This window comes from Rhinolophus ferrumequinum, chromosome 21, assembly GCF_004115265.2.
Source record: "Rhinolophus ferrumequinum isolate MPI-CBG mRhiFer1 chromosome 21, mRhiFer1_v1.p, whole genome shotgun sequence".
Lineage (NCBI taxonomy): Eukaryota > Metazoa > Chordata > Mammalia > Chiroptera > Rhinolophidae > Rhinolophus > Rhinolophus ferrumequinum.
In genome coordinates, this window is record NC_046304.1 from 55,218,572 (window position 1) to 55,245,132 (window position 26,561).

General features: G+C 49.0%; 1 protein-coding gene, 1 long non-coding RNA gene and 1 pseudogene across 5 annotated transcripts; all 3 read left to right on the plus strand.

Moving 5' to 3' along the window:
- The first annotated feature begins 1,472 nt into the window (after positions 1–1,472).
- On the plus strand, positions 1,473–5,755 carry LOC117012732 (uncharacterized). The gene is made up of 4 exons (XR_004421225.1): positions 1,473–3,047; positions 3,939–4,032; positions 4,743–5,005; positions 5,489–5,755. It is a non-coding gene; the product is annotated as an uncharacterized LOC117012732 (long non-coding RNA).
- A 7,944-nt stretch (positions 5,756–13,699) lies between these two features.
- FN3KRP (fructosamine 3 kinase related protein) lies at positions 13,700–25,282 on the plus strand. 4 transcript variants are annotated; one of them, XM_033091009.1, is made up of 6 exons: positions 13,700–13,910; positions 20,803–20,954; positions 21,317–21,408; positions 22,462–22,544; positions 23,758–23,880; positions 24,096–25,282. In XM_033091009.1, the coding sequence occupies exons 1-6, from the start codon at positions 13,770–13,772 to the stop codon at positions 24,432–24,434; spliced, it is 930 nt and encodes a 309-aa protein (XP_032946900.1). In that variant the 5' UTR covers positions 13,700–13,769; the 3' UTR covers positions 24,435–25,282. The 4 variants fall into 4 exon arrangements, with proteins under 4 accessions (XP_032946900.1, XP_032946904.1, XP_032946903.1 ...); XM_033091013.1 differs by lacking the exon at positions 13,700–13,910 and adding an exon at positions 13,997–14,258; XM_033091012.1 differs by lacking the exon at positions 13,700–13,910 and adding an exon at positions 19,311–19,485.
- Positions 14,268–16,423, plus strand: LOC117013658 (thioredoxin reductase-like selenoprotein T; annotated as a pseudogene).
- Positions 25,283–26,561: the final 1,279 nt, after the last annotated feature.

A 26,561-nucleotide genomic window follows, 5' to 3' on the forward strand; every position in this document is an offset into this window, starting at 1 on the left:
CACGTCTCGAGGAGGCTCGTGGATGGCAGGTCAAGCGCCCAAAAGGCTGAGGCTGCCAGGCCTGCGCTGGTGGCCTTGATTTCCCACCTTGAACAGGTGTCGCGGGCACAGTGGTGTCCCTGGGTGTGTGGGCTGTCGGGCCTATCTGTGGGTTCCTTCAGAGCAGTGGACTGTCAGACAGACGACTGGTTCGAAGCCTTATGTAGACGAGGGCTTGCGCTGAGCTCGGGCCACCGGCTCCTGAACGTGGGTGCAGACATGGGGCTTCTAGGAGCCCTTGCCTGGAGGCTGGATTTCCACAGCACTAGTGGTTTGTTGTCCAAGTGTCGATGTAAACGTCACTGCCTCCTGTGGCACTGCTGTGGGCTTTCCTGTTGGTTCTCCCGGCTGTGGGCTGCTTCACTGCCCTTTCTCTCCTCCCACAGGCTCCCAGTGTCCGGTGGGGAGTGGCCTCGGTGCTCTGCAGCCCCCCACCCTGTTAGTCTTCAGTGGCAACCTTGTGTGGGGTGCATCCCTTGGCAGGAGCCCCAGCCTGCAGGGTAACCTGAACTACGAGGAGCCCACTCCCCGCCCCTCCTCCCACCAGATGGCTTGGCCCTCTGCCCCTTGTGGGACCAAAAGTGTCATGGGTACCTTTCTTTCTGCAATGAAACCAAGCATTAGATGCCACACACAATGTAACTCAACTTGGCCCCTCACCTCAGTTCTTTCTGTAAGAGGCATCTGATCAATTACAACACTTTCAGGACTTACGCTCAAAAACCAAAGTGTGCGTTGTGAAATAAAGAACATGTAGAAAGTTACATGTGGAAAACAGCCCTGAGTTGCCCCCTCCAGAGACAACCACTCTTGGAAAGCCCCATGCCTTCTGGGATGGAGTTCATAATTTTCAGCGACATTATAGGGATGGTCCTTCACTTTTAAAAACTCATGAACATACCAAGATGTACTCTAATTGTCCATAGATGCTTATCTGTAGTTTTGGTTGTAGACGTTTTGGACGTGGAAGTCCTCGTGTATACGTGCTTAGACACTTGTCCTGCTATTTCTCTGGGCTCCTGAAAATCTGGACTTTCCAGGCACACGGTTCTGCAAGTGTAAGATGTGATACCTGTTTGTCACCTGTCCCTGCCGGGATTCTGTCCTCGACACCAGGCACCAGGGTCCTCACGTTTTCCCTAGGACTAAGCAGGCTCTGAGCAGTCTTTACAAACTCGGATGGAGGAAGACGATTTCCGACTGCAGGAAGCTTGCGTGAGTGCTTAGGAAGGCCGTCTGGAATTATTTCGGAAACGCTTCCTCATGTCTTCGCCTGTGTTTTGTTGGTGTATTTCGTCTGTAAGAACTTGATGTAGCCACCCTTTGTCATCGTTTTGTCCTCTGTGTGTATCCCAACGTGAGGACCCTTACTTCGCTGTACACACACGCCTTGACTTCACGCGGGCTAAGCTGTCACCCCCTCCTTATTAAAGCAGCATTTTTCCCTGGGTGCTTTTCTACGGGTTTTGTTTTCATCGCTTCTGCCGTGCTTCTCACTGTCCTGATTTCTGCCACTGTCTCTCCTGGTGTCCCATCCTGTTCAGCACGCTGCCCTCTTGCAAGCGTTCTGTTTTGGATTAAAAGTGGACTGTTGCCCTGTGACAGCAGCACTTACCAACTGACGATGGTGCAGCCACTGCTGTGGGTACTGCTTCACGGAGACCTGAACTTGCGAGCGATGGCTCTGCTGATCCTAAGCATTGTTTTCTTCCTGGGGAACTTTCAAGTGTCTGGACAAAGAGCTGAAGACAGTGCAGAAGTGATTGATTCTCACGTGCTGGGGGACAGAATGTCCCAGGATGTGGTAACCATTTTCTCCCGACACGAATGCCATTAACATCTCAGAAGAAAACCTAAATGCCACTCACAGTTGCTTATTTTTACTTGACGTTAAGTTGATATTCAACTCGTGTGGAAAGCAGCTTTGGATCTCTCGTCCTTCCTATGTTCTGTTTCGAATGATAGTAATTGTTTTACAAAATTACAATTTGGAAAACTATGATAAACCTACATGTGGCTTTCTTTGTATGTACCAAGCAGGGGGCTTATTGAGCTTGAATCTGTAAATTTATGGCTCATCAAATTTGAAAAATGTCAGCCATTATTCCCTCCACTGTCTTTTGTTGTCTCCTTTTGGGATTCAAGTACACACGTGTAACCTTTCATAGCCTCACACTCACTGGTCACTGAGGCTATTCGTGGATTTTTTAAAAGTGTTTTCCCTGTTGTTTTAAAATAGGGTACCATTGTCTACAGAGGCCATGACTTCCCACCCACACGGGCTCTGACAGCTGAGCACGGAAGCTCACAGCTCTTAGGCTTTTCATCCCGGCCACCGGCAGCCAGATTTCTGTCATCAAGTCAGGTCCCTGTGATGGGAGCTTAAGTCTTCTGAGTGTGAGCTCATGAGGACCACTTATCTCAGAGCCTGTCACGGGTAGGTGGAGACGGTGACCTTCAACGCGGACATGGGACTCCAGAAAATAACGGCATTTCCTACCTGTTTCAACACCTATAAGGGGCAGAACTTGACGTGTCCGTTCTGTCCAGCTGTCAGCTTCTGTACTGACAGAGGCCTGTCCTGTCGGTACCCACTGGACATGACTGTCCAATGGCTGTTTCAGTGGCAGGCGCTTCCTACCCTTCAGAGCCCGTGATGTCCAAGGACATATCTACCTGTCGGCAGAAGTCATGGCCACCAATGAGACCAACTTGATGTGAAGACAAGGATGTAAAAATTTTCTGTTTTCAAAATTGAGACCAAAAACAAGTTATGTTTCTAATTCAGGGGAAGTATTGTCTACTGTTGCTCCATTTCCAAACGTGGCATTTTAGTTAAAAGGGCTATTTTGTGTTAAACGTTCTGCTCTTTCGAAGGTCAGTGCATGTGTCTCAGAGCTTTCCAAAAATGGTCCCCTGGGGAGGAGTGCGTGTCATGCCCATAGTGGGAGCCACCCCACAGCCTTTGCAGCCTCACGGAGACCACTTCCCCTGGCCGCAGAGAACAGGTAAAACCATGGTTCGAGACCTCAGTCTCTAATCTGATGGGGCATCACCGTGGTGTTTTAGAGGTTTTATTTTTAATGGGGGTGGGGGTGGGGGGGCAGAGGGAGCTCCAAAGCAAACGTGCCTGTGCCAGGATTGGCTCTGCCATGGTCCTTTACGGTACCGGGCAGGCTGTTCATAGCAGTGCTGCTTCAGGGCCTTCAGTCCGGAACCGGGAGAACTTGTAGTCAGGGACGTGAGGTCCTGCGTGGCCCGTGGTGTCTGCAGTGTGCTGTGCCCCACGGAGGACACTGCACTCCCGCCGTGGCCGGCCTCCCGACCAGAGGGGAGGACCTGTCGTCAGCACTGGGGGCACGGCTCCCAGCTCCTCAGTGCCCAGGGACCGTGAGGGGGCGACCCCAACCCGGCCTCTTTTGTTTTTCTGGCCTTGTCAGGTCAGTGGAGGCGTCAGCTCAGCATGCAAATCACATCCTCCCCCACCTTCCTCCCACCTTCCTCCGGGCAAAACTGCTTATTGTGGTTAAACACATGCAACTGACCACATTGACCATTTGAAAGAGCTTGGTCCCTCACACTTAGTGCACTTGCCACGTGTGGGGCCATCCCATAGAGTTCCAGAACGTTCTAGTCACCCCAAGCGGCAACCCTAGTTACTGGTAGTCACTGCCCAGCCTCCCCTCCCCCAGCCTTCCTTGCTGTCTGTAGATTTGCTTGTTTGGGACATGTCACGTGTGGGGTCATAGGAGGTGAGCTGCTGGGCTCCTTTCTTTTAGCGTAACATTTCCAAGTTCTATCCATGTCGTAAACACCGCGTTGTTTTTAGCCAGAGGGTCTCCAAGGACAGAGGGGCTGCCTGGTACGGGGGAGGCAGCTTTCCGTGTTTCCCCTTGCAGAACCAGCCCTCTGAACCACCTGTCCCACAACAGGGCTGAGACTGGCTGCCGTGATATACCGAAGTCCCGTACTGTTCACCAACCAGTATCTCAGGTGGGATAATTTTAGCATTTCATTCTTTTAAAATTCCCGTATACTTTCTTTTGGAGGGTGTACAGCTTTTTGGGGGGAGGGGTGGGAAAAGTATTGGGGAACAGTGTGTTTTTCCAGGGCTCATCAGCTCCAAGTCGTCGTCCTTCAGACTAGTTGTGTAGGGTGAAGCTCAGCTCCAAGTCCAGTCGCCGTTTTTAATCTTTAGATGCAGGGGGCACAGCCCACCATCCCATGTGGGAATTGAACCGGCAACCCGGTTGTTGAGAGCTTGCGCTCTAACCAACTGAGCCTCCTGGCCGCCCCGGTGTACAGTTTTAATGGATGGCTAGAGTCATGTGGCCACAGTCCCCTAGTACTCTCCCTTTGTAGTCACCCCTGTCTCCTGCTGCCACCACTGACTTAAGTCTCTAGATTTTTGACTTTTTCAGAAAGTCGTGAATGAAATCTCACAGTGTATCAGTTTCCTAGTGCTCTTGTAACAAATTAGCACAAATGGCTACTTAAGACATCTGGAAGTATTCTCTACGGCTCTGCCGGCACAAGTCCAATCGGGGATGGTGGGGCGGGTTACCCTCGGCACTCGGGGACAGCGTGTCTGTCCCACACCTCTGTTCTAGCTGCTGGGTTGCCAGCAGTTCCTGACGTGGAGATGGGTCATGCCAACCTCTGTCTCCATTGTTACACTGTCTCCCTTCCTCTCTCAGGGATAGACACTACCCTAGAGCTCACCCTGGTGACATCATCTTGCCTGGATCACATCTGCCAAGACGCATGTCCCAGGTCCAGGGTTAGGACTGCACCTATTTGGGGGACACATTTCGGCCATAACACAGAGTAGAAGACTCCGGAGTGGCCTTTGATTCACCTGTGCTGCGTGTGTGTCACTCGTCCATTCCTGCCACAGCCAGTGGTGCCGCTGTGTTCACCCCTTCAGTCACCGAAGGACACGGAATACTCCCAGATGTGGGAGATGGTGAGTAATGCTGCTCTAAACATTCAGACAGAGGTTTGTGGGTGAACGTACGTCTTCATTGTTCTGGACAAATTGTCAAGAGTGAGACTGCTCAAAGGAGTGACTTTGTACGAACTGCCCAAGGGCTTAGGTGCCTGCCGTCCCCTGAGGCCACAGGGCAGGTCCTCTGCAGCCGCACCTGCGCAACTTGCAGCTCAGGAAGGTATTTTCTTCCACGTAGGGTAGAATTTGCTAGTGATATCTAGGCCTGGAGTTTTCTTTGTTTTTATTGAGGTGAAACTCAACATACAATTAACCGTTGTAAAGTGCATACTCAGCGGCACTTAGTGTATTCACCATGTTGGGCAGCTGCCATCTTCTCTAGTTTCACAACTTCCTCACCCCCCCAGAATACCCAGGACCTGTTAAGAAATCATCCCCATTTCCCCCATGTCCCCACTTTGTAACCACTCACCTGCTTTTGTTCTGGATTTCCTGTTCTAGATGTCGTATGGAACTAATCACACAGTGTGACCTTCTGCATCTGGCGTCTTCCACTTAGGACGATGTTCCAGGACTCACCCAGGCTGTGGCGCGTCTGAGCTTCGTTCTTCTCTGCAGCTGAGTCACCCCCGTTGTGCAGACAGATCGTATTTGGTGACCACTCACCTGCTGCTGGGCACTGGGTTGGTTCCACTTTTGGCGGTTGTGAACGGGGTGCTGTGAACCTCCCTGGAAAGCTTCTCTGGACGTGTTTTCATTTTGGGCTGCACACTTTGCTGGGGTGCACACTAGGCGTGGACTTTGCTGGGGCACTGGGCAATTCCATGGGGAACTGTCACACCGTCTGGCACAGCAGCTGTACGTTTGACGTCCCCACCAGCAGTGCCGAGCGTTCGTTCCCGTGTCCCCACATCCTCGCCAACACCTGTCTCCCATTTTCACCATCGACGCCATCCTAGTGGGTGAGAAGTGGGTTTGCATTTCCTTAATGACCCATGACGTTCAGCGACTTGTCATGTGCCTGTCAGTTGTTGGTGTCTGTGCTTTGGAGAAATGTCTACTCAAGTCCTTTCCACAATTTTTTTTTATTGTAAAACATATGTAACAATTTGCCATCTTAACCATTTCTGTGTACAGTTCAGTCACATTAATTACATTCAGTGTTGTCTCCATCTCCAGCATTTTTCATTATCCTAAACTGAAACTGGGCCCATTAAGCAAATATGCCCCCTCTCCACACTCAGCCCTGGTAACCTGTTTCACGTACTGTCCTTATGAGGTCCCCTCTAGGGACCTCATATAAGTGGAATGATACAATATTTGTCCTTTGGAGTCTGGCTTATTCACTCAGCATGTCTTCAAGGTTCATCCATGTTGTGGCCGGCGTCACAGCTGCATTTGCCAATTTTTAAATTGGATTTTTGTTGTTGAGTTCTAAGAGAACTTCAATATATTTTGGATACTAGACCGTATTAGCTATGACTTGCAGACTTTCCTCCCATTCTGTATGTGCCTTTGCACATTCTTGATAGTAGCCTTCGATGCACGAATGTTTTTAATTTTTATGCAGCTCACTTGATGTCTTTTGTTGTTATTGCTGATACTTCTGGTGTCAAACTTAATCCGTTGCTAAGTCTGAGGTCATGAATATTTACCCCTATATTTTCTTCCAGTAATTTTATAGTTTCAGCTCTTCTATTTAGTTCACTCACCTGCTAAGAAATCCATTCTTAATTAAATGTTTTCTATGAAATGAGGTAAGATTCCAACTTCATTCTTTTGCGTGTGGTTATTCATTTGTTGAAAAGACTATTCTTTTCCCCATTGAATGGTCTGGACACCCTTGTTGCAAGTCAGTTGGCCAGAGATGTTTGGGTTTATTTCTAGACTCTGATTGAATTCTGTCCCATTGGAATGCACGTCTGTCCTTAGGCCAAAACCACACTGGTTTGATGACTGTAGCTTTGTAGGAAGATTTGAAATCAGGATGTGTGAGTCCTCCAATTATTTCCCCCAACATTGTTCTAGCTATTTCGGGCCCCTTACATTTTCTTATGAATTTGAAGACTGGCTTTTCCATTCCTGCAAGAAAGCCCATTGGAATTGAGAGGGGTTGTACTGAATCTGTAGACGGCTTTGGCGAGTTGCCATTTGAACCACTTTCAGTCTTCCTACTGATGAACTGAGGGTATCTTTGCATCTATTTAGGTCTTTTAAATTTCTATCAGCAATGGTTTGTAGTTTTGAGTATATAAATCTTTCATCTCCTTAGTTGAATTCATTCATAGGTATTTTATTCTGTTGGATGCTCTAGTAAATGGGTTTTCTTAATTTACTTTTGGATTGTTCACTGCTAGTTAATAGACATACAAGTGATTTTTGTGTCTTGATCTTATACACTATACCCTCGCTGAATTCGTTTCCTAGCTCTAGTAGTGAGTGAGTGAGTGTGTGTGTGTGTGTGTGTGTGTGTGTGTGTGTGTGTGTTCTAGGGGATTTCTATACATTCATGTCATTAGCAAATAAAGATAGTTTTACTTCTTCCTTTCCAATTTAGGTGTATTTTATTTTTCTTCCTCAATTGCTTTGGCTAACACTTCCAGTACATGTTGAACAACAATCGTGAAAGGTGTTTTTGTGTTTTCCTTGACCTAAGTGGAAAAGCTTTCTTTTACCACTGAGTTTGATGTAAGCTTTGGATCTCTAAGTTTTTCCTGCTTGAGTTCTATTTTGCTACTTGGATGTGTAGATTCATGCTTCATTATTTTTGGGGAGTTCTCAACCATATTTCAAATATTTTTTTGCCCATTTCTCTCTTTTTCCTTCTGGAGTTCTCATAGAACATATGTTGGTATACTAGATGGCATCCCATAGGTCCCTTAGGTGCCGTTCAGTTTTTAAATTCTTTTTTCTTCTGATTAGATTGGGTTATTTCAATTACTCTATCTTTGAGTTCACTGATTCTTTCTGCTGCCTGCTCAAATCTGCTGTTGAACCCCCGCAGTGAATTTGTTTTTTCAGCTATTGTATTTTTCAGCTCCAAATTTTCTATTTGTTTCCTTTTAATAATTTCTCTTTTTTGATTTCCCTACTTGTCCATACATGGTTCTGATTTCTTTCCATTCTTTGGCCATAGTTTCCATCAGTTCTTTGAGCATATGTAAGACAATTAAAGTCTTTGTCTAGTAAGTTCATTTACTGGGCTTCCTCACAGATGGTTTCTGTCAATTTTTTTTTCATGTGAATAGCCCATAATTTTCTGTTCCTTTCTGTGTTTTGTAATTTTTGTTGACAGCTAGACATTTTGAATATTGTAGCATGGTTGACTCTGGAAATCAGGTTCTCCCCCTCTCCCAAGGACTGCTGTTGTTGCTTGAGGAAGGGTGGTGTTGTGCGTTTGTTCAGTGACTTTTCTAAACTATTTTGCAAAGACTATATATCTTGTCGTGTTTTGACAGAAGTCTGTTCCTTTAGTTTGTGTCTCCAATTTGTCGGAGATTTCCTTTAATTCCTAGATCCACAAAATTTTTTATTTTTTATAGCCTTGAAAGAAAGCCTTTTTAGTTTGTTTATTATTTATTTATTAAAGATTTTATTGGGGAAGGAGAACAGGATTTTATTGCGGAACAGTGTGTACTTCCAGGACTTTTTCCAAGTCAAGTTGTTGTCCTTTCAATCTTAGCTGTGGAGGGCGCAGCTCAGCTCCAGGTCCAGTTGCTGTTGTTAGTAGCAGGGGGCACTGCCCACCATCCCTTGTGGGAGTCGAGGAGTGGAACAGGCTACCTCGTGGTTTAGAGCCCTACTGGCCCATGTGGGAATCGAACTGGCAGCCTTTGGCGTTAGGAGCACGGAGCTCCAACCGCCTGAGCCACCGGGCCGGCCCCAAGAAAGCTTTTTTAAATCCCCTCCACCTATGCTGCCAGAGAAGCTGCTTGAATTGTGGGGAATGACATAATGAGCAGCTTCTGAACCAGCCCCTCAGCAAACCACCAGGAAGATTAAAACACACAACTCCAACTTTTGGAGGGAAAAGTCCCTGTTGTCCACCCTGGCTTCAGCAAGTTGCACCAGGAACGTGAGAGGCTGTCCCCATGGCTCCCTGCTCTGGGCTGAATGATGGGACATGGTAGCCGCTACCTGAAAGGCCAGAATTCACTGAAATTCCCTATCCTCGGTCGAACACTGCCCTGGATGTTCAAGTGTCTGAGCAGACTCCATAGTTCCAATAGTTTATTCAGACGGTTTCTGCAAGCTCACTAGTTGATTTGGTGGGGGGACCTCCCCCCAATACCTGGAGCTTCTGCTCTGCCATCTCCACGACATCATTCCTTACGCTTCCTGTGTCGGGAGCATTTGAATTACAAATTCAATTTCTTTCATAACTGAGCCTATTCAGGTTATCTAATTATTCTTTAGGAAATGTTGATAGTTTATGTATTTCAAGGAATTAGTCTCTTCCATCGGAGTTGTCAAGTTTAGTTTTTCATAGGATTCCTTTATTATCCTTTCAGCTGGTGGGGTGTGGTATAAGGCCTGACCTTAGGGGTCAGTATTACGTGCTGCTGGACAGTCAGGTCAGCTGGGAAGGCCTGGGATGGCCGAACGGCAGGTTCCACTCGCACAAACAAAGGCCCCTGGCCAGACAACCCTCCTCATCAAACCGACCGGGAGCTTTCCTGCTTATCCGTGAGGTTTGTGCTCGTTTCCTTCTCCCTTCCCTTTGGATCCCTGTTCCCTGCCTTTTGTTGAATTGCAGGCATAGCTCGGTTATTGTGCTTCACTTTACTATACTTGGCAGGTTCTGCATTTTCGAGGCAAAAAGTTTACAACTCACTGAAGGCTCAGGTCACGGTTAGATTTTTTGCACGATAAAGCATTTTTGACTATGATATGTCCATTGTTTTTTTAGACGCTTATTTTAGCACACTTAATGGACCATAGCACAGTGTCAATTTTTTATATGCACTTGGAAACCAAAACTTCATGTGGTTCACTCAATTGTGCTATTTGCTTTATTGCAGGGGACTGGAATTGAACCTGTAATATCTCTGAGGTCCCGGCATTTGAAAATGGTTTTTGCTTGATCTTTTAGGTATTATTAGTGATTACAGTCTCCAAGGCTAACTTTCCTGTTGACTTCAGAATTAATGTTTTGCCACTTCATGTGAAATATAGAAACCTCACACACCTTGACCTTCCTCCTTATATTGTATCTTTGTCAATGTTACATTTTTATATATTGAGAACCTGCAGGGCGATGTTAAAACTTTTTCATTGAAAAGTCAGACATGTTGAAGAACTTAAGAGGAAGAATTAGTTTATTATATTTGCCCAGATATTTACCATTTCTGTCGATCTCCTTCTTCATTCCTGAAGTTCCAAGTTTCTATTATTTACTTTTCGCCTCAAGAACTTCCTTTAGCATTTCTTTTTGAGCAGCTTTACTGATTAAGAATTCTTAGTTTTGACTTCCCCTATCTATCTTTATTCCCTCTGCATGCCTGATATTGTCTACGGATATAGTATTCTAGAGTGATATAGTATTCTACAGTTACTCTCAGCCTTTCAAATTTTCCAGTCAAATGGCCTCCGTGGTTTCTGGTAAGAAATCTAGATATTCAAATTGTTGCGCCGTTAGAATGACACTTTGGCTGTCTTCACGATAAACTCATCAGTTCCAGTAGTCAAAGGTGTGTCTTGATATTGTTTCCTTTGAGTTTGTCCTATTTGGGGTTCATCGAACTTTGTGAGTCTTTAAATCTATGTCTCACCAAATTTGGGACATTTTCAACCATTATTTTTTTTTTAAAAATTTATTTTTAATGTCTTTCTCTTTTCTGGGAACCATCAACTCACACCTTTTTATGTTGTCCCAAAGTCCCGAGGCTTGATTTGTTTCTATTTCCAAAAATGTTTCTGTTCATCCACTAAATTTTTTACTTCATTTTTCCCCCATCCTTTCTTCCACCTCCTCGCCACTCCAGTTCAAGCCGTTGTTTCTCAGTCGAGTTGTGTAGGACACAGCTCCCTGGCCCATGCTAGTATTAGGAGCCTTGTGCTTCCCCGACCACCGAGGCAGTTGGTTGCCAGTCGCCAGTCATGAGTCGGCCGCTCACAGCAGCTCATGCCAACTTCCGGCTGCTCAAGGCAGCCCAGCTCCATTGACAGCTGTTGTTCACAATTTTAACTGTAGAGGGCGCAGCTCCCTGGTCCATGTGGGAATCGAACTGGCGACCTCGGCGTTAGGAGCCGCGGCGCTCCAACCACCTGAACCGCAGGGCCGCACTGTTTTTAACTTCTAAAAGCTCTTTTTTGTTCTTCATAAAATCTGTTTAGTCACTTTTTATAGGTTTTTCTTCCTTGTAGATATTCTCAAGCTTGGCTTTTATTTCCTTAAACATAGTAGGCATAGTTACAGCCCATCATGTGTGTCTGAAAATGCCAGAACCTGAGTTATCACGTCTGTTGTGTAGATACTCATGGTGACTTGCGTGCTGGGTGTCTTAGTCCACTAGGGCTGCCAAAACAAAATTCCACCGACTGGGTGCTTCAACAACAGAACTTTATGTGCTCACAGTTCTGGGGGCTGGAGGCCCCCGACCAGTGTGCCAACATGATTGGTTCCTGGTGAAGGCATCTTCCTGGTGTGCAGACGGCTGCCTTGCTGTGTCCTCACATGGCCTTTTCTCAGTGTGTGCACAGGGAGAGGGGGAGGGGTCGGCGGAGGGGGAGGGAGAGGGGAGAACAGTCTCATGCCTCTTACAAGGACACTAATCCTGTTGGATCATGGCCTCACCTCCATGACTCATTTAACCGTAATCACTTCCTTAGAGGGGCCATCTCCAAACAGCCACATTGCGTGGCTATGGCTTCAAGATATGAATGGGGGTGGGGGGCGGGGAGACATTCAGTTCATGACATTTGGTTACTTTTAATTGTATGATGGTCATTGTTCTTGGGACATAGTTAACGGACTTTTGTTATATCCAGGAGGAAGGTGTGCTGGTCCGGAGAGGTTTTTTGTCTGCATCTCCCAGTCCTGGATGAGCTACATTCCTTATTTACTTTAAAGTTATGACTCGAGTGTCTTAGATAATCCGGTGATAAGAATTTGGGCTGCATATCCAGGCAAGTGTGGACTCTGGGGTGGTTCAAATTCAGATTTACTTGTAGTTCACCCTTTTGTTGAGAGTCCTTCCCCGTGGGCCCCAGATTTGTGGGGCAATGTTCTCCCATGACATGCTGCTGCCTTGGGCCAGCTCTAAGCTCTTACTTAGGTTCCATCCCTTCTCGAAATAAAAAGCTCTGTTTAGTGGGTTCAGCAAATGTCCACAAAGGAATACTGCTCTGGGTTCCCATCACCTAGAGTTGGGGATCATGTTCCTTGCTCTTTTGTCAGCTTCAGTACTTTTAGACACACTTGAACTACTTAAATCAGCATTTCTCGTCTTTTCCAGCAGGAAGGTTGGTTCTAACAATTTGCAAACAGAACTTTTTTCATCAGTACTTAGTCCTTAAATCTTCAACCTTCCAGGCCTCAGTTATTATTTATTTGTTCATTGTTTTAGCAAATTCAGGAAGAATTTGTTAAAATTCTGTGCATCATGCTAAGCATTGGGAAACAATGGTGAATGTGGGGCATGGTGCCCAGATATTTGTTCAAACATTATTCTTGATGTTTCTGTGAAGGTTTGTTTCAGATGAGATTAACACTTAAGTTGGCTGACTCTGAGTTACGCCAATTACCCTGCATAATGTGGGGGGTCCTCATCCACTCAGTGATGGCCTGCCTAGAACAGACTGTGACCTCCCCCAAAGGGGAGGGTGTTCTGTGGGCACAACTCTCCAGCCTGCTGGCCCACCTACGCTGTGGATTTTGGTCTTCCAGCTCCACAATTGTGTGAGCCGATTCCTTATAATAAATCTCTCTTTATATACACACAACCTGTTGGTTTGGTTTCTCTGGAAAACCCTGACTGATTGGGGGAGCAAAGCAGACTTTTTTCTGCCCTCAAACCACTAAAAACAGACACTAATTGCATAATCATGTGCAAAAACCCCCAAATCAAACCAAAACAAAAAACTATGGTGCCACTCCTAAGGGTGTTGGAGGAGACTTCCAGGTAGGGGAAAGCCCTCGTGAGGTGTGACCGCCTGACCTTGAGATCTGGAGCTGAAGAGACCTGACAAACAAGGGGACGATGGCGGCCTGAGCAGAGGAAATAGAGAGCAGAGATTAGTGGGCCGGAGCAGGGTCTGTTCCCCGGAGCAAGGGCAGGCCAGTGGGCAAGGGCAGGGCAGAGTCAGGGTAAGACAAGGGTGGGAGCAAAGCAAAGGCCAGGGCAAGGGCCACACTAGGTCAAGGACAGGTCAAATGCAAGGTCAGGGGCAGGAGCTGGGCCAGGACTAGCGGAGTGCAGGAAAAGCCACCGGAGACCATCCAGACTCTGTGAAGGAGCAACACGGTGCCGCCCTCACCCTGACGTCATCCCGCCCCTCACCCAATCCCCGCTCGTCTCCGCGGCCTGGTCCCGCCCCCTACCCAATCCCCGCTCGTCTCCGCGGCTTGGTCCCGCCCCTCTCCGAATCCGCGCGCGGCCCCGCCGCCCGGTCCCGCCCCTCACCGAATCCGCGTGTGGCTCCGCGGCCCGGTCCCGCCCCTTACCCAATCCCCGCGCGTCTCCGCGGCTCGGTCCCGCCCCTCACCCTATCCCCGCGCGTCTCCGCGCGGTCGCCGGCGTCTCGGTACTTGAGGTGGACCCGCGGTTGCCGCGCAGGGAACATGGAGGATCTACTGAGGCGGGAGCTGGGCTGCAGCTCCGTCAAGGCCACGGGTCACTCGGGGGGCGGGTGCATTAGCCAGGGCCAGAGCTACGACACGGATATAGGCCGCGTGTTTGTGAAAGTGAACTCCAAGGCGGAGGTCAGGGCCGTTGTGGCGGGGTCCGCGGTTTGGGGTCCGGGGTCCGGGGTCCGGGCGGGGGCCTTGTGAGCCGGGCCCTTGTCTGAGGTCCGGGACGGGGGCCGTCACAGCCCGTGGCCGCAGTGCGCGGCCCTCGGTGACCTGGTCTGTACCGGCAGGCTGTGTGTGGGCGTCTCCGGGGCGGGCACCAGCCCGCGGGCGCCGGTGAGGACGGCAGAGCTGTGGATGGTGTTCCCGTGATTGATGTGGCCGCCGCTTTGAGGAAATGCACGTCGTTTGGCGACTTTTGCGCAAGGACGGGTCGCGCGCGGACGCCCCAGGCCCCGGGTTGTGTCTGGACTCGCAGAGGTCAAACCCGTTCTGAGTTATTGCGGGGAATTCAGCCGCTGCCGTCGTCGTCCTGGGCGGCTCGGCAGCCGCACGGACCGAGCCGCTAAGCAGCGGGCACTTACTTCTCACAGCTCCGGGGCCTGGAAGCCCGGGAGCAAGGCGCCGGCGGTCGGTGTCTGGTGCGAGCCCCTTCCGTGATGCCAGGGGTGGGGGGCCTCGGGGGGTGTCCTCACCCCGGAAGGGCTGAGGGGGCGCTCTGGGCCTCTTTTAAAAGGGCACTAGTCCCATTACGAGGGGCCACCCCTAAACCTCGGCACCCAACACCCCACCTCCTAACACCGTCCCACTGTGGGCTCGACTTCCACAGAGGAATCTGGGGGACAAGCAGTCAGTGCGTCGCAGCCCCCCCGCCCTTGTGCAGGTGTGACTTTTCTGTCAAGGGCTGTGTAGGAAATAGGTGAGCGGCACCGCTGAAACGGCTGCTTACTCCTGGTTCTTGGTGTCGCTTTACCCAGTTTAGGGGGGTCACTCCGCCGGTAGCTGCAAGGCCCAGCCTGGCTCCCACAGGCAGTGATGCCTCGTGTCGCACAGGCCGCCGTGCTTGAGGTGCTTAGGGGACCAAGTCTTGCGTGTCACACACCATGGCGGTGCTTTGATCCTTCGAAACGGACGATCTCTTTCTGAAATGCTCTTGTTCTCTCCACACCCATCATCAACCTGTGTTCTTCAGAGATCAGCTCTATGTCATCCCGTCCACGTCCCTTTTAGAGGAATTTGTCAACTATTCGTCCTTGAAGTTACTCCTACATCGACTTAGCCCAAGCACTTCTAGTGTAGTGGTGGCATTTCTTTCTTCCTTTCTGCTGTGGGGCTTCTCTGGGTGTTTTCCCGCTTGTGGGTGCCCTTCTTTGTCATGCCTGTATTCCCACCTTCACTGCGCTTGTACTCATTCCAAGCTTTGTGTTGATTACAGGGGAAGCAAATATTTTTTGTAGATCAAAATGGAACCACTTGGTGATGCTTTTTACACATTGTTCTGCTATTTTGGGGGCTCTTTTTATTTTGTCATCCAAGTCCATTTTCTTCATACTTTGCTAATTCTTAACTTTACTGATAAGTTCCTTCTAGTCCTTTGGTAGCTAGTTCCAAATATGTCATTTTCTAGCTTGCTCTGGAATACACTGTGTGAGTTATGCACAGGTATTGGCCATAGCATAAACATTTGCTGTTTGGATGGAAAATAGGACTCTTTACGCTTCATCTTTTAGGAGGTGAAAATGTCTTTTTCCAGACTTCTAAGAAAGACTACTTGGGCGGCTCAGGCTTGGCCTTGGGCTGGCTGCAGTGTCCGTATGAGGGCAGCTGAAGTGGCTGGCTGGGTTAAGATGAGGCTTTTGCTACTGCTCTTGGTGGCGGCGTCGGTGGTGGTCCTCGACCAACCTGGGTGGCGTGCCTAGCAAGAGATTAAGGATGCAGTACACCCCGGGGCCACTGCTCCCATTCCAGATTTGTGTTTCTTGAGGTTATAGGTGGGTGTTGAGGGGTGCATGCGGGTTATTAGCCAACAGTACCCAGACATCCGCATTGAAGGAGAGAATGACCTCCCTCAACCAATATATAGACACATAGCATCTTTTCTGTGAGTCTTCAAACTAGTATTAATAGGCTTAATAATTGTTGGCAAGGATCCTTTTGCTTTCTTTGGCTTGCAAGCTCCTAGCATCCGGCAGTGGGGCCAAGAAAATACAGTTTATGCATGTATGATCGTTCTTGAGCAACATGATTGAAAACCAATGTATGTCGACAGGTGCATTTGAGATAACTTTGAATGATGTTATCATCATTCAAATGTACATTGAATGATGTACCTGTGTGGTCTAAGCTGGAATCTGGTCACCTTACATCCGTGCAACAGCTGGTTCAAATTCTTGACAATGAAATGAAGCTCAATGTGCGTATGGATTCAATCCCACATCATTGGTCATATAGCCCCACCTATCAGCACTGAAAACTCTTTCACATTAAGGGATTTTTGCAAGAGCAGCGTGGCTGACATAATAAAGGCCTGTACTGAAGACGGCAAGCTGTTAGTACAGACCAGATGCTCTCTTGGCAGACACGTTGGACCTCTTGGAAAACCTCAATGCAAGACAGTTTTTCAGCGCTGGCAGACTTCGGAATTCTGCACATTTGTGGAGTGCAATAATACTGTATAGTTTTTTTTTTCTTCCCCAAATCCACTAAGTTAATAGTTTTTTAAAAAATGTGGACATTACTACATGTACTTTTTTTTCTTAGACACATTTGAAAAAAGTAGAAAAATGAGTTACAGTTTGATTTTTTTCAAAGATGTCTGTTAAATCTTGTGATTTTATATTAATTTTCTTTTTTTATAGTTTAAAATTGATCTTTTTGCGAATACAGCTGAAGTTCTCAAATACTTCATAAGAGTTTTTCAGGTGTCTCTAATTTGGTCATGTTCAATTTGTATAGTTTTCAGAATACTGTAGCTTGTGACACTTTTGTCAGTGCATTATACAAGATTATGAGGGGAAATCCTATGTGCAGAGTACTCTACCGATTTGTGTGTATGTGTGTGTGTGCGTGTGTGATTACCACAAAACTACTAAAACCAACTGCTTTTAAATCCTGTTGTAGTTCATGTCTTGCCTGGACCAGTCTAATGAGTTGATTAACTGGGCTTTTATACTCAATAGAAAACTAAGCAGATGTAAGTTAAAACTCTGAATTTATTGCCCAGCGTACCTGTTAACATTATATCGAATAGTTGTCTGCTTAAATTTTTGTTTCTGACTTACAGATACTTTTATAAGGGACATACTTTAGATTCACATACAAATAATCAATCATTTACCATTTTTAGAATAATTCAAACTCTCCTCACTAAAGTTTAGTTTAACCTCTCACCATTAGTGTTAGGTGAATGGAAATCACTTCTCTAATAATTTAACTTGCCTGACGTCGTATATCAGAATTTTATTATATTTGAGCAACAAAATTGAAAATTTTTTTATTCAGTGAATTTAGTCTCTCCAGAGTTCTCAAAAGACTGTAAGTGTAATTTAGCAGAAATGGGACTATAATGTAGAAAAATCGTCCTATAGCAACATCATAATGTACTTCAGCTTCCACATAACGTAGGAGTAGAAGTCGTAGGTCTAAATTTGTTAGTAAAGAGACTTACAGAAAAGCTATGAGATAATTCAACATTGGGTCCACCAAAACACTTAGTACAACCATATACTTTGTCTCTAAATGTTTGTTGAACGCATGTCTGGTAAGGATCATGATTGTGACAGCCTCGGGTGGAACATACTGTCATCTTTAGCTGACAAGAAGTTGGTCTGTGGAAAATTGATTAAGTGGCTTATCCTTTTAGTTAAGACTGCAGAACTGTTAACCCAAGTTCATATATTGGCAAGAGTCAATACAATTTAAGCTGGGAAGTTATAGGTTATTCTCGTTCATGAGAAAGAAAATTTTATCTTCGCCTAGGGCTTAAAACCTTGTTATCTTGATTTGTACCAGCTCAAACTTCCCGTCTTCTGCATGTTGAACACACTGCTGAGTGTGTCTGGAGTTTTTCTTCAGCTGATGGACATTCCACTAGTGACATAGTTCACCTTTTGGCATTTAGACCTTTCAAACCGGAGCCTGGGCTGTTCCCATGTATCTGACAGGTTAACCATGAAGAACCTAAGATTTGATTCTAACTTTTCCCATGTTTGCCTTGGGTGAATAAATTGTCTTTTAGAGAAGAGCTTTAGGTGGCTTAGACAATGGTAAAACTCAGCTATTTTGTTGACAAATATTTTTTGTTTTATCTTTGGCCATATTTAAATCTAGGATTTAATGGAATCTAGTGAAAAAAATAATGGGAAGTATGAGTATAAAAAGAAAATTTTAAGGAAAAAGGGAAAGTTAAAATGAAACTATTTAGAATGTAGTTTTATTATATTGCTAACATTTCAGAATTTATTAGTTGCTTACAAATTTGTATGGCTGTGTAGTTTATAAATGTCTATGTAATATATTAACTAGAAGACCATAGAAAATGACAGCAGGTTGGCTAATGTTATTGCGGTTTTTACCACAGTTGCTATTGTGGAAGAAATTATTTGTTAGATTAATAACAAATATGTTGGCCAAAAAAAAAAAGACTACTTGGTAGCGCTTCCATTTTCCTCCTTGCCTCTACTCGAACTGACTTGCTCTAAGTAGTTGTACCTCTTGATTACTTTTATCTGTCCTTTGCAGACTTGCATAGTTGGTTTTCTCTCATACTCCTCCCTTAAGTTCTAGATCTTTTGTAACCCTCCATCCTAACTGATGCCTGCTTTTGCCTTGGTTCCGTTCCAGAGCAGCAGTGTTCTTCCGTGTACTTAGACTCTTCGGACCATGTAGTAGTAGCTGTTTCTGTGGGGGAGCCCAGACCTCTAGTGGGTTCATAGGTCCTCTTCCTTCACCTCTCCCTGCATTTCTTAAAGATTCTGTCCCTTACTTTACTCTTCAAAACCAGTGCTCTAGTGCAAAGGATGGCCAGGGCCCAGCTGTTTTCCCTTTGTCTTCTAAAGAGAATGCTCTGAAAATTCTTCTCAACTTTCTCCTCGGCAACTTTAGATCTTAAAGGTAGTATAATAATATTTATGACATGTTTAGAATGGACTGTGTGTTAGCTGGTAACTTAGTTAATCATGTCAGTAAGCCCATGGTGCTGATCATGTCATTGAGCCCAGCTTACAGATGAGGAAACTGAGGCACGGAGAGCTTATGTAACTTACCCAAGGTCACAGAATTTGTAACTATGAGAACATGTAGAAGAATGTCCATGCTGGCCCCAAAATGGAAGACCCGCTGTCCCTCAACATTAGACTGGGTGACCACATTCTGGAATATTCCCACAGCAGAGCTCTATACAGCGGTGAGGATAGACTGGATGCACCACAGTAGCAAATGCAGCCTGGAATAAAGGAGGCAGACCACCCGCCTCTGTGTGCAGATGACAAAGCAGAGAAAACAAACCTGCAGGGTGGGGACAGCAAGGGCGGGGACAGAATGTTGACCGTGCTGTAGTCACGCGGATGTGCCGACTGAGAATTCCCGAGTTGTGGGCTCTACTGTGTATGCGTCTAGCATTTGTCCTTTACAAAGAAAGAGACTTTAAAGGGAAGGAATTATTTAGTCTGGAAAAGTAGGGAAGACTTCTCAGGAATCAAACTGATAAGTGAGTTGAAATCTGAGCCATGACTTGGAAGGAGCTGACGTGGCCGAAGCCGGGGATGGTGCTCCAAGCAGATGTGACCGGACATACGGGGGCTTCGGGGCTGGAGCAAGCGGGGCTCTGAGAAAGGAAGAGAAGGCTGCCATCCAGTAGCACTGTGTGTGTGTGTGTGTGTGTGTGTGTGTGCACAGAAGCAGGGAGGGGCCCTAAATGAGGGTGGAAAGTGGGACCCTATGGGGCTCGCCCGGCCCTGTGGGGCTGTCCTGCAGGAAGCAGGCGGGGTGTGTTCCCCGGGGGGGGGGGGGGTGCTTTGCCTTCCTAAGTATGACTACAGTGTGGTGAGCAGGGGACCTGGTGAAGGGCGGTGGCTGTAGTCCCCAGGGAACAAGGACTTTTGCACTGGATGGAAATGGTGGTCAAGATGATACAGTTTCCAGTACTAGGTAGGAGATGCCACAGAACTTGGTCCATTTAGGTGAAGTGACCCAGCCTCCTGGCATATGCAGACAGAGGGCCACCTGCAGCTGAGGGGCCAGGTGGTGGGGCTGAGCAAGGGCTCGTTGCCTGGTGCACGGAGGAGCCAACGCTGTGACATCAGCTTTTGAGAAAAGAAAAGGCTTTATTGTGAAGTGAGACAGGAGGCAGGGCTCGAATCTGTCTCCCCAGTTGAGGGTTTGTGTGGCATTGAAGGGTTAGGGCAGGACTGGCTGGTAGGCGGAAGTGCTGGCGTGGCCGGCTTCAGTTGGAGGGTCTTCCTGGACAGTGGACCGGGCTGGCGATCGAGTTCCAGTCAAGTCCCAGCTCTTTGGTCCTGTGTGTGTGGACGGGAAGCTTTGGTTCCGGGCATTGTTGAAGTCAGAAGTCCCCCTCTGTGCATGCTTTGGCTGCATGACAGTTGGTTCTGTTGTCCCTGAAAGACAAGTGAGGATGTTTTTAGCGACAGGGTAAGGCCTGTTTAAGCGGATTTTATGGTCATGGTGGACAGGGCTGCGGTGGAGACGCTGTCTGAGGACGCCCCACATACACAGACCCGCCCTGAAGCGGCATTTCTGGTAGCCGCCCACCTCTTCCCCCTGTGGAGAGTGTGGGCTCAACGATATATAAGAATGCAGTCCCTCACTAGACAGGATGATCTTTACACCCGTTCAGCTTCAGAACGTGTCACCTACCGAACAGCCGAGAAAGCTGTCTGTGTCTTGAGTCTGCAGTCAGGAGAACCTCGATCTAAAATTGTAATTCTCCAGAAAACATGTCTGCACAGACCCTTTCCAGAAGTAATCTCACTCCCTCCTCTTTCCCGTTCCATTATTTTTCTGACAGGCTAAAAGAATGTTTGAAGGTGAGATGGCAAGTTTAACCGCCATCCTGAAAACAGACACGGTGAAAGTGCCCAAACCCATCAAGGTTCTTGCTGGCCCTGGCGGCGGCAGCATGCTAGTGATGGAGCATGTGGACATGCGGTCTCTGAGCGGGTATGTCGTGGCACCTTCGCTTTTCCTCCTTCACACCTGAAGCTTATATTTGGGGGGTATCATTTTGAGGGTGTGATAGGACGAACCTGCCCCCCCCCCCAACATCGTGTTCTGCACGTCCTCTGCCAGCCCCAGGCAAACGGGAGAGAGGCATCTCGGTGCAGTGGTGACAGGCCACGGCTGCAGGCTCGTGCTGCTGGGAAAGACCGTCCAGTGATCAGGGCGCGTCATCTCCCCTTGGCTTCCCCCAAAGAGACTTTGTATCCTCACCACGTCTGACCTTCCATATGTGGCCTGAAACTTTCAGGTGGATGTATGTCCGCGTTGGTGTCATGCTTAATTGCTGCCTTTTGGTTTCACAGTCATGCTGCCAAGCTGGGAGCCCAGCTCGCGGCTCTGCACCTGGATAATAAGAAGCTGGGAGAGATGCTGCAGAAGGAAGCTGGCACAGTGGGTATGGGATTCTGTGGGCCAAGAGGGGCCCTGTCCGTGGGAGGACATTTGGGTGTGTGGCTGTGCTGCAGCCATGTGAGGGTCAGACCTGGGTCGATGCCAAAGCAAAGGAAAACCAACCCCAAAGTCGCATGTTTGGGGTGTGGGAACACAGTCAGTGCAATACTGTATCCCATGCATTGGAAAGACAGGAAACATTTAGTGGACTCAAAATCCCACCATATTTGGGTTCCTTTGACCTCTCACTCCCCAGAGGAGACTCTATCAAAGTTTCTCTGGCTTTCTATCCAGTGCCTTCCTCTAAGACAAATCATACATGAGGCTCAGAATGACAGCCCTCACCGCCAGAACTTAGTGCAGTGTTAGCACTGAGAGTGTCTTCCAGTGTTTTCATCATTTCACTTTTGATAATCCATGTGCTGCATGTATGGTAACTCTGCTAAGCAGAGCAGCTGACACCAGAAACAGATAGCTGAGCATCTTCTGTGCTAGATACACAGATCCTATCCTGTGACAATCTGCCTGCTACACAGATAGGTCCTGACAGACTCCTGTGAGAATCAGCTCTAGACAGACTTCTGTCACTCTCCTGTCCTGTGAGAATCCATGTGCGAGACAAACATATATTGCTCAACCTGTTCTGTGCCTTCGAAGCCACAGGTAGTTCAGTCCTTTAGGATATGCAAGCAGTTTATGTTTCACAGCACAGCAGTTTATGTTTCACAGATGGCGGGGGCTGACCTGGTCACTGACTGCTGTCCTGTCCTGATTTGTCACGGTGGATTTTTTCCCTCCGTTTCTGGACATGGCGTCGCTCCTCTGAGCATTCTCGGCGTCTCTCCTGGAAAGTAGTGGGTGTCCTTGATCGCTCAGTCTGATGGAATAGACTGTTCTTGGGTCCCTAGTTGCAGTGGAGAGCAGGACTCTGCGTGTCTCTGGATGGGGACATGAGGTGGAGCAGGGCATGCTGACATCAGTCCCCAAGCTACTCTGGGCTCCAAGAGTGGACTTGAGGTAGACGAGTCGCCTGTCTCGTTTTCCTTTTGCTTTCCAGGGAGAGGAGGTGGGCAGGTGGAACGGCCCTTCGTGGACCAGTTTGGGTTTGATGTGGTGACATGCTGTGGCTACCTCCCCCAGGTGAGTGACACAGCATTTGGCCTCTGTTTCCGCTTCAGCTCGGCTGTTCAGAAATAGGTGGGGAAGGCTGTGAAATTTAGCAAAAGTCTTGGCTCCAATTTTTTCTCTTTTAATTTTTAAGACGTTAACTTGAGGTTTACCTACCTCATATGTTAGGTAAGCTCAGAAGCAGAAGACCAGAAAATAGGGTGCTAGATTCAAGGGGGGTGAAAATTAGAAATTAGAAAAATAGTTTATTTTCATCCTTTTTTTTTTTTTTTTTTAAGGAGGGCGCAGCTCACAGTGGCCCATGTGGGGATCGAACTGGCAATCTTGGTGTTATTAGCACTGCACTCTAACCAAATAACCTAACTGGCCGCCCTGAAAAATGGTTTATTTTAAATAGTAAGCTCTCAAAGACAGCATAACGCAAAGGGATTGTAACTTTCAGTTTTACGGTTGCATGGTTGGTTCCTGGGGAATTTCAGCCTGGGGCAGTCTATTTGGTGTCCAGCCAATGCAGCGTGATTAGGGTGGTGGCTGAGCTGTCATAGGAAAGGCAGGCAGCTTCTCGGAAGGCGGACGTCTGAGGACTCAAGGAAACTTCAGGCAGTTCCACAGCTGGGCCTCCTGCTCTGCAGGCGCTCCGCTGGGTCCCCTTTCTCTCCTGACTCGTGGGCTGTATGTGAGTGCATGCATCTGTGTAAGTACACGTGTGCGTGCGTGGTCAGGGTGCATGCGCGTGTGCGTGACGGTCCGTGGTTTGGCATCACGTACTGCTCCTTCTGCTGCTCTTCTCGTGTGTCTGTCTTACTTCCCTCCTGGAGGGCCAGTGCCTGTGGCCTGGACAGCCTCTGAACGGGACTCCACAGGACTTCTCGCGATCGCACTCTGGAGCGCGCAACTCTAGCTGCCTGGCTGGGGCTGGAGGGGATTGTCCGTGGCCAGTGGTGGACAGAAGTGAGCCAGTGAGGTCAGGGCCAGCCAGCCAGCTCTGGCCTCTGGTCTTGTGTGAGTGTAGATGGAAGGACGATGGCCTGGAGCTCTTCAGAGGGGACCGTGTTGTTCTGCTCCAGGGACCGTCCCACTGCTACTGGGATAGGGTCAAAGTCCCACTGCGTCCGTGAGGCCCCACGCTGCCTACTCAGCCCCACCCCTCCCCCACTGTCCAGCTCTTTGCGCTTCGGGGTCCCTCCGTCAGTCCTGGCTTTGTCCTTCGCTGTCGCCTGTGCAGGTGAACGACTGGCAGAAGGACTGGGTCGCATTCTATGCCCAGCAGCGCATTCAGCCCCAGATGGACATGGTGGAGAAGGGGTCTGGGGACAGGGAGGCCCTCGAGCTGTGGTCTGCTCTGCAGGTGAGCGGAGCCCCGCCATGCCCTGTGCCCACTGTGCCCTGCAGCCCCCACAGGCCACTGTGGGTCTGGGTCCAGACGGGAGGCCGGCTAGTGGGGTGACTGTGGGTGTCCCGCACCTGCCTGAGCCGAGCGCGTGAAGCCCTTCCTGTAAGAGCATGTCCGTCCCTCCCGTGCCCCTGCTGTCGCTTTGCTGAGGCTGCGTTTCCTCCCTGCAGTTGAAGATCCCTGACCTGTTCCGTGACCTGGACATCGTCCCAGCCCTGCTCCACGGGGACCTCTGGGCAGGAAACGTCGCCGAGGACTCCGCCGGGCCGGTCATTTTTGACCCGGCTTCTTTCTACGGCCACTCGGAGTACGAGCTGGCAATCGCCGGCATGTTCGGGGGCTTCGGCCGCTCCTTCTACTCTGCCTACCACAGCGAGATCCCCCGAGCCCCTGGCTTCGAGAAGCGCCTGCAGCTGTACCAGCTCTTCCACTACCTGAACCACTGGAACCACTTCGGATCCGGGTACAGAGGGTCCTCCCTTAGCATCATGCGGAGCCTCACCAAATGAACTGGTGTCCTCGGGGGCCTCAGGCTCCCGGGCACCTCCACATTCCTGTCCACCTGGGCGCCCTCATTTCTTCACACGCCGGAGTCGCTTCAGACCAGTTCCCAAGCCTTGGAAAGTGCGTAGTGTCCCAGAAGAAAGGTAGTCTCATCCTAAAGATGGACGCTTTGTCCAACTTCATAGCTGGATAAAACTGCACTACACGCGTGACGTGAACACAGGGACCTGAGGTGGAGGGAAGTGGCCGGTGTACCAGGCTCCGCTGCTGAGGACACCTTTCCGCCAGCTCCTCCTGTCTCCCTCTGGAATGACTGGGGTGCAGGGCGATGCTTCCTGAAGGGCTGTGCTTGGGTCTAGACGTGAGGCCGTCCTACCACGAGCACCCTACAATGACCAGTCCCAAAGTCGGGCACATTCCTTTGCTCTCTGTCCCCTCTGGGCCAGCTGCAGGCTGAGCAGGTTTGGAGATGCTTCTGGGAGTGACCCAACTGCCAGCCACAGGGTGTCCTCAGTACATCTGGGAGCTGTTGACTTGCTCTTCTTAGCTCCCCAGCTTGTCTGCCGCGCCCTAAAGCTTGCTGACAGTCATTCCTTCGCATCAGAGAAAACCGGCGCTAAGCGGTGTTTTCTCTCCTCCAGTTGTGCAGTGATGAGCAACAGTCCAGAGGCACTGATGCCAGTAAATCCTTTTCCATAAACTTTCAGTAGTTTCAGTGATGCAAGAGAGTGTTTCTCTCATTTAAACTGTAATTCACTGTTTTTCCCAGCTGTTTGCCAAGAAACCTTCGTAATGTCTTATGACAATAAATAGCTTCAACTGCTGTTTCTTAAAAGAGCAGTTGTTTTCCTGACTTTGTTTGGTGAGAGAATAGCTTCACAGTACGGACAGGGGTAGCCTGGGGACTACCTAATATTTGACTGGGGCTCGGTTTAACTGCTGTCACCTGTGAGGTTCGGCGACCAGCCATCAGAGTGGGGCAGGAAGCGGCCGGATCACAGCCATCTCCGAATTCCGAGGAGGTGGCAGTGGCAGAATTCCCCTCCCGCGGGACCCCCTTGTTTACATTGCAGAGCAGAACCTGTTTCTTGGAAAGCCTTGGGGAACTTGGTCTCATGGACTCGGGCATCTGGCTTCTGAAGAGCCTGAAGCTGGTGTGGCCCCTCCTGTGTCTTTGTTACGAGTGTGGTACCCTTCCCCACCACCAGGCATGCTGGGCGCCTTTCCGTCCCAGCCTCTGTTTGCCCCTTCCCTCCCTCAGTGTCAGTTTTACTTCTTGGTTTTTATCAAATTTGCCACGACATTTCATTTTGGTGGTCTGAATATTAAAGCTCTTCATTTTGGGGTGAGGGGAGCCATCTGCCTGAGGGGCGTGCTCCTGGGGCAGTTCTGGTGGAGGCCGGCATGATGGATGAGCGCTGACACTGGCACAGCCTCCACGGCCCCTGCCCCTGCCCCCTCCACGCTGCAGCCAGGGCCTCAGGACCCCGCCCCCGCCCTGGCTGCCTGGTTCAGAACCGGCGGTTGTGATGGCCCTGGGGCTCGTGGTCCCCACTGCCATCCCGGAGCCCCTTTTCCGAGCAGTGTTACGAGTCTCCCCTGAGGCTCACTCCACGCGAGCCTGGGACATTGCCCGGCTATGGGCTGTGTTTTCCTTCTTGGTGTCACTGGACTCGTCTTCACAGTCGGGGGTCTGAGGAAGTAGGAGGGTGACCCCATGGGTACCTTGGCCGGTCCTACCACTCAGAGCCAGCTCCCTGACACATTTCCCTTCCACAACGCCGTCCTGAGAACTCGTCAGCCCCAAGTTCAGCTTCGACATAGGGCTGAGAGGTGCCTTCTGCACCTTGGCAGCTATAATTCTGGCTCTCGGAGAACTGGAGGATCATGGGACTGGCTGCGGTGGGGAGGGGATTCACAGCTCACTGGGCTACTTGAATGTGCCCAAGTCACTTGTCCCAGCTGAGCTGATCACAAACCCAAACTCAAATGCAGGTTTGGGAGGAGGGCAGGGTGGTCGTGTGGTCCAAGGGCACACTTGGCATGTGTCATGCTGAGGATTCTGTGCTCGGACCCAGGGCTACTCAGCCGGGAGCCAGCAGGCCTGGGGAGCAGCCCTGTGTGCCTGAGTT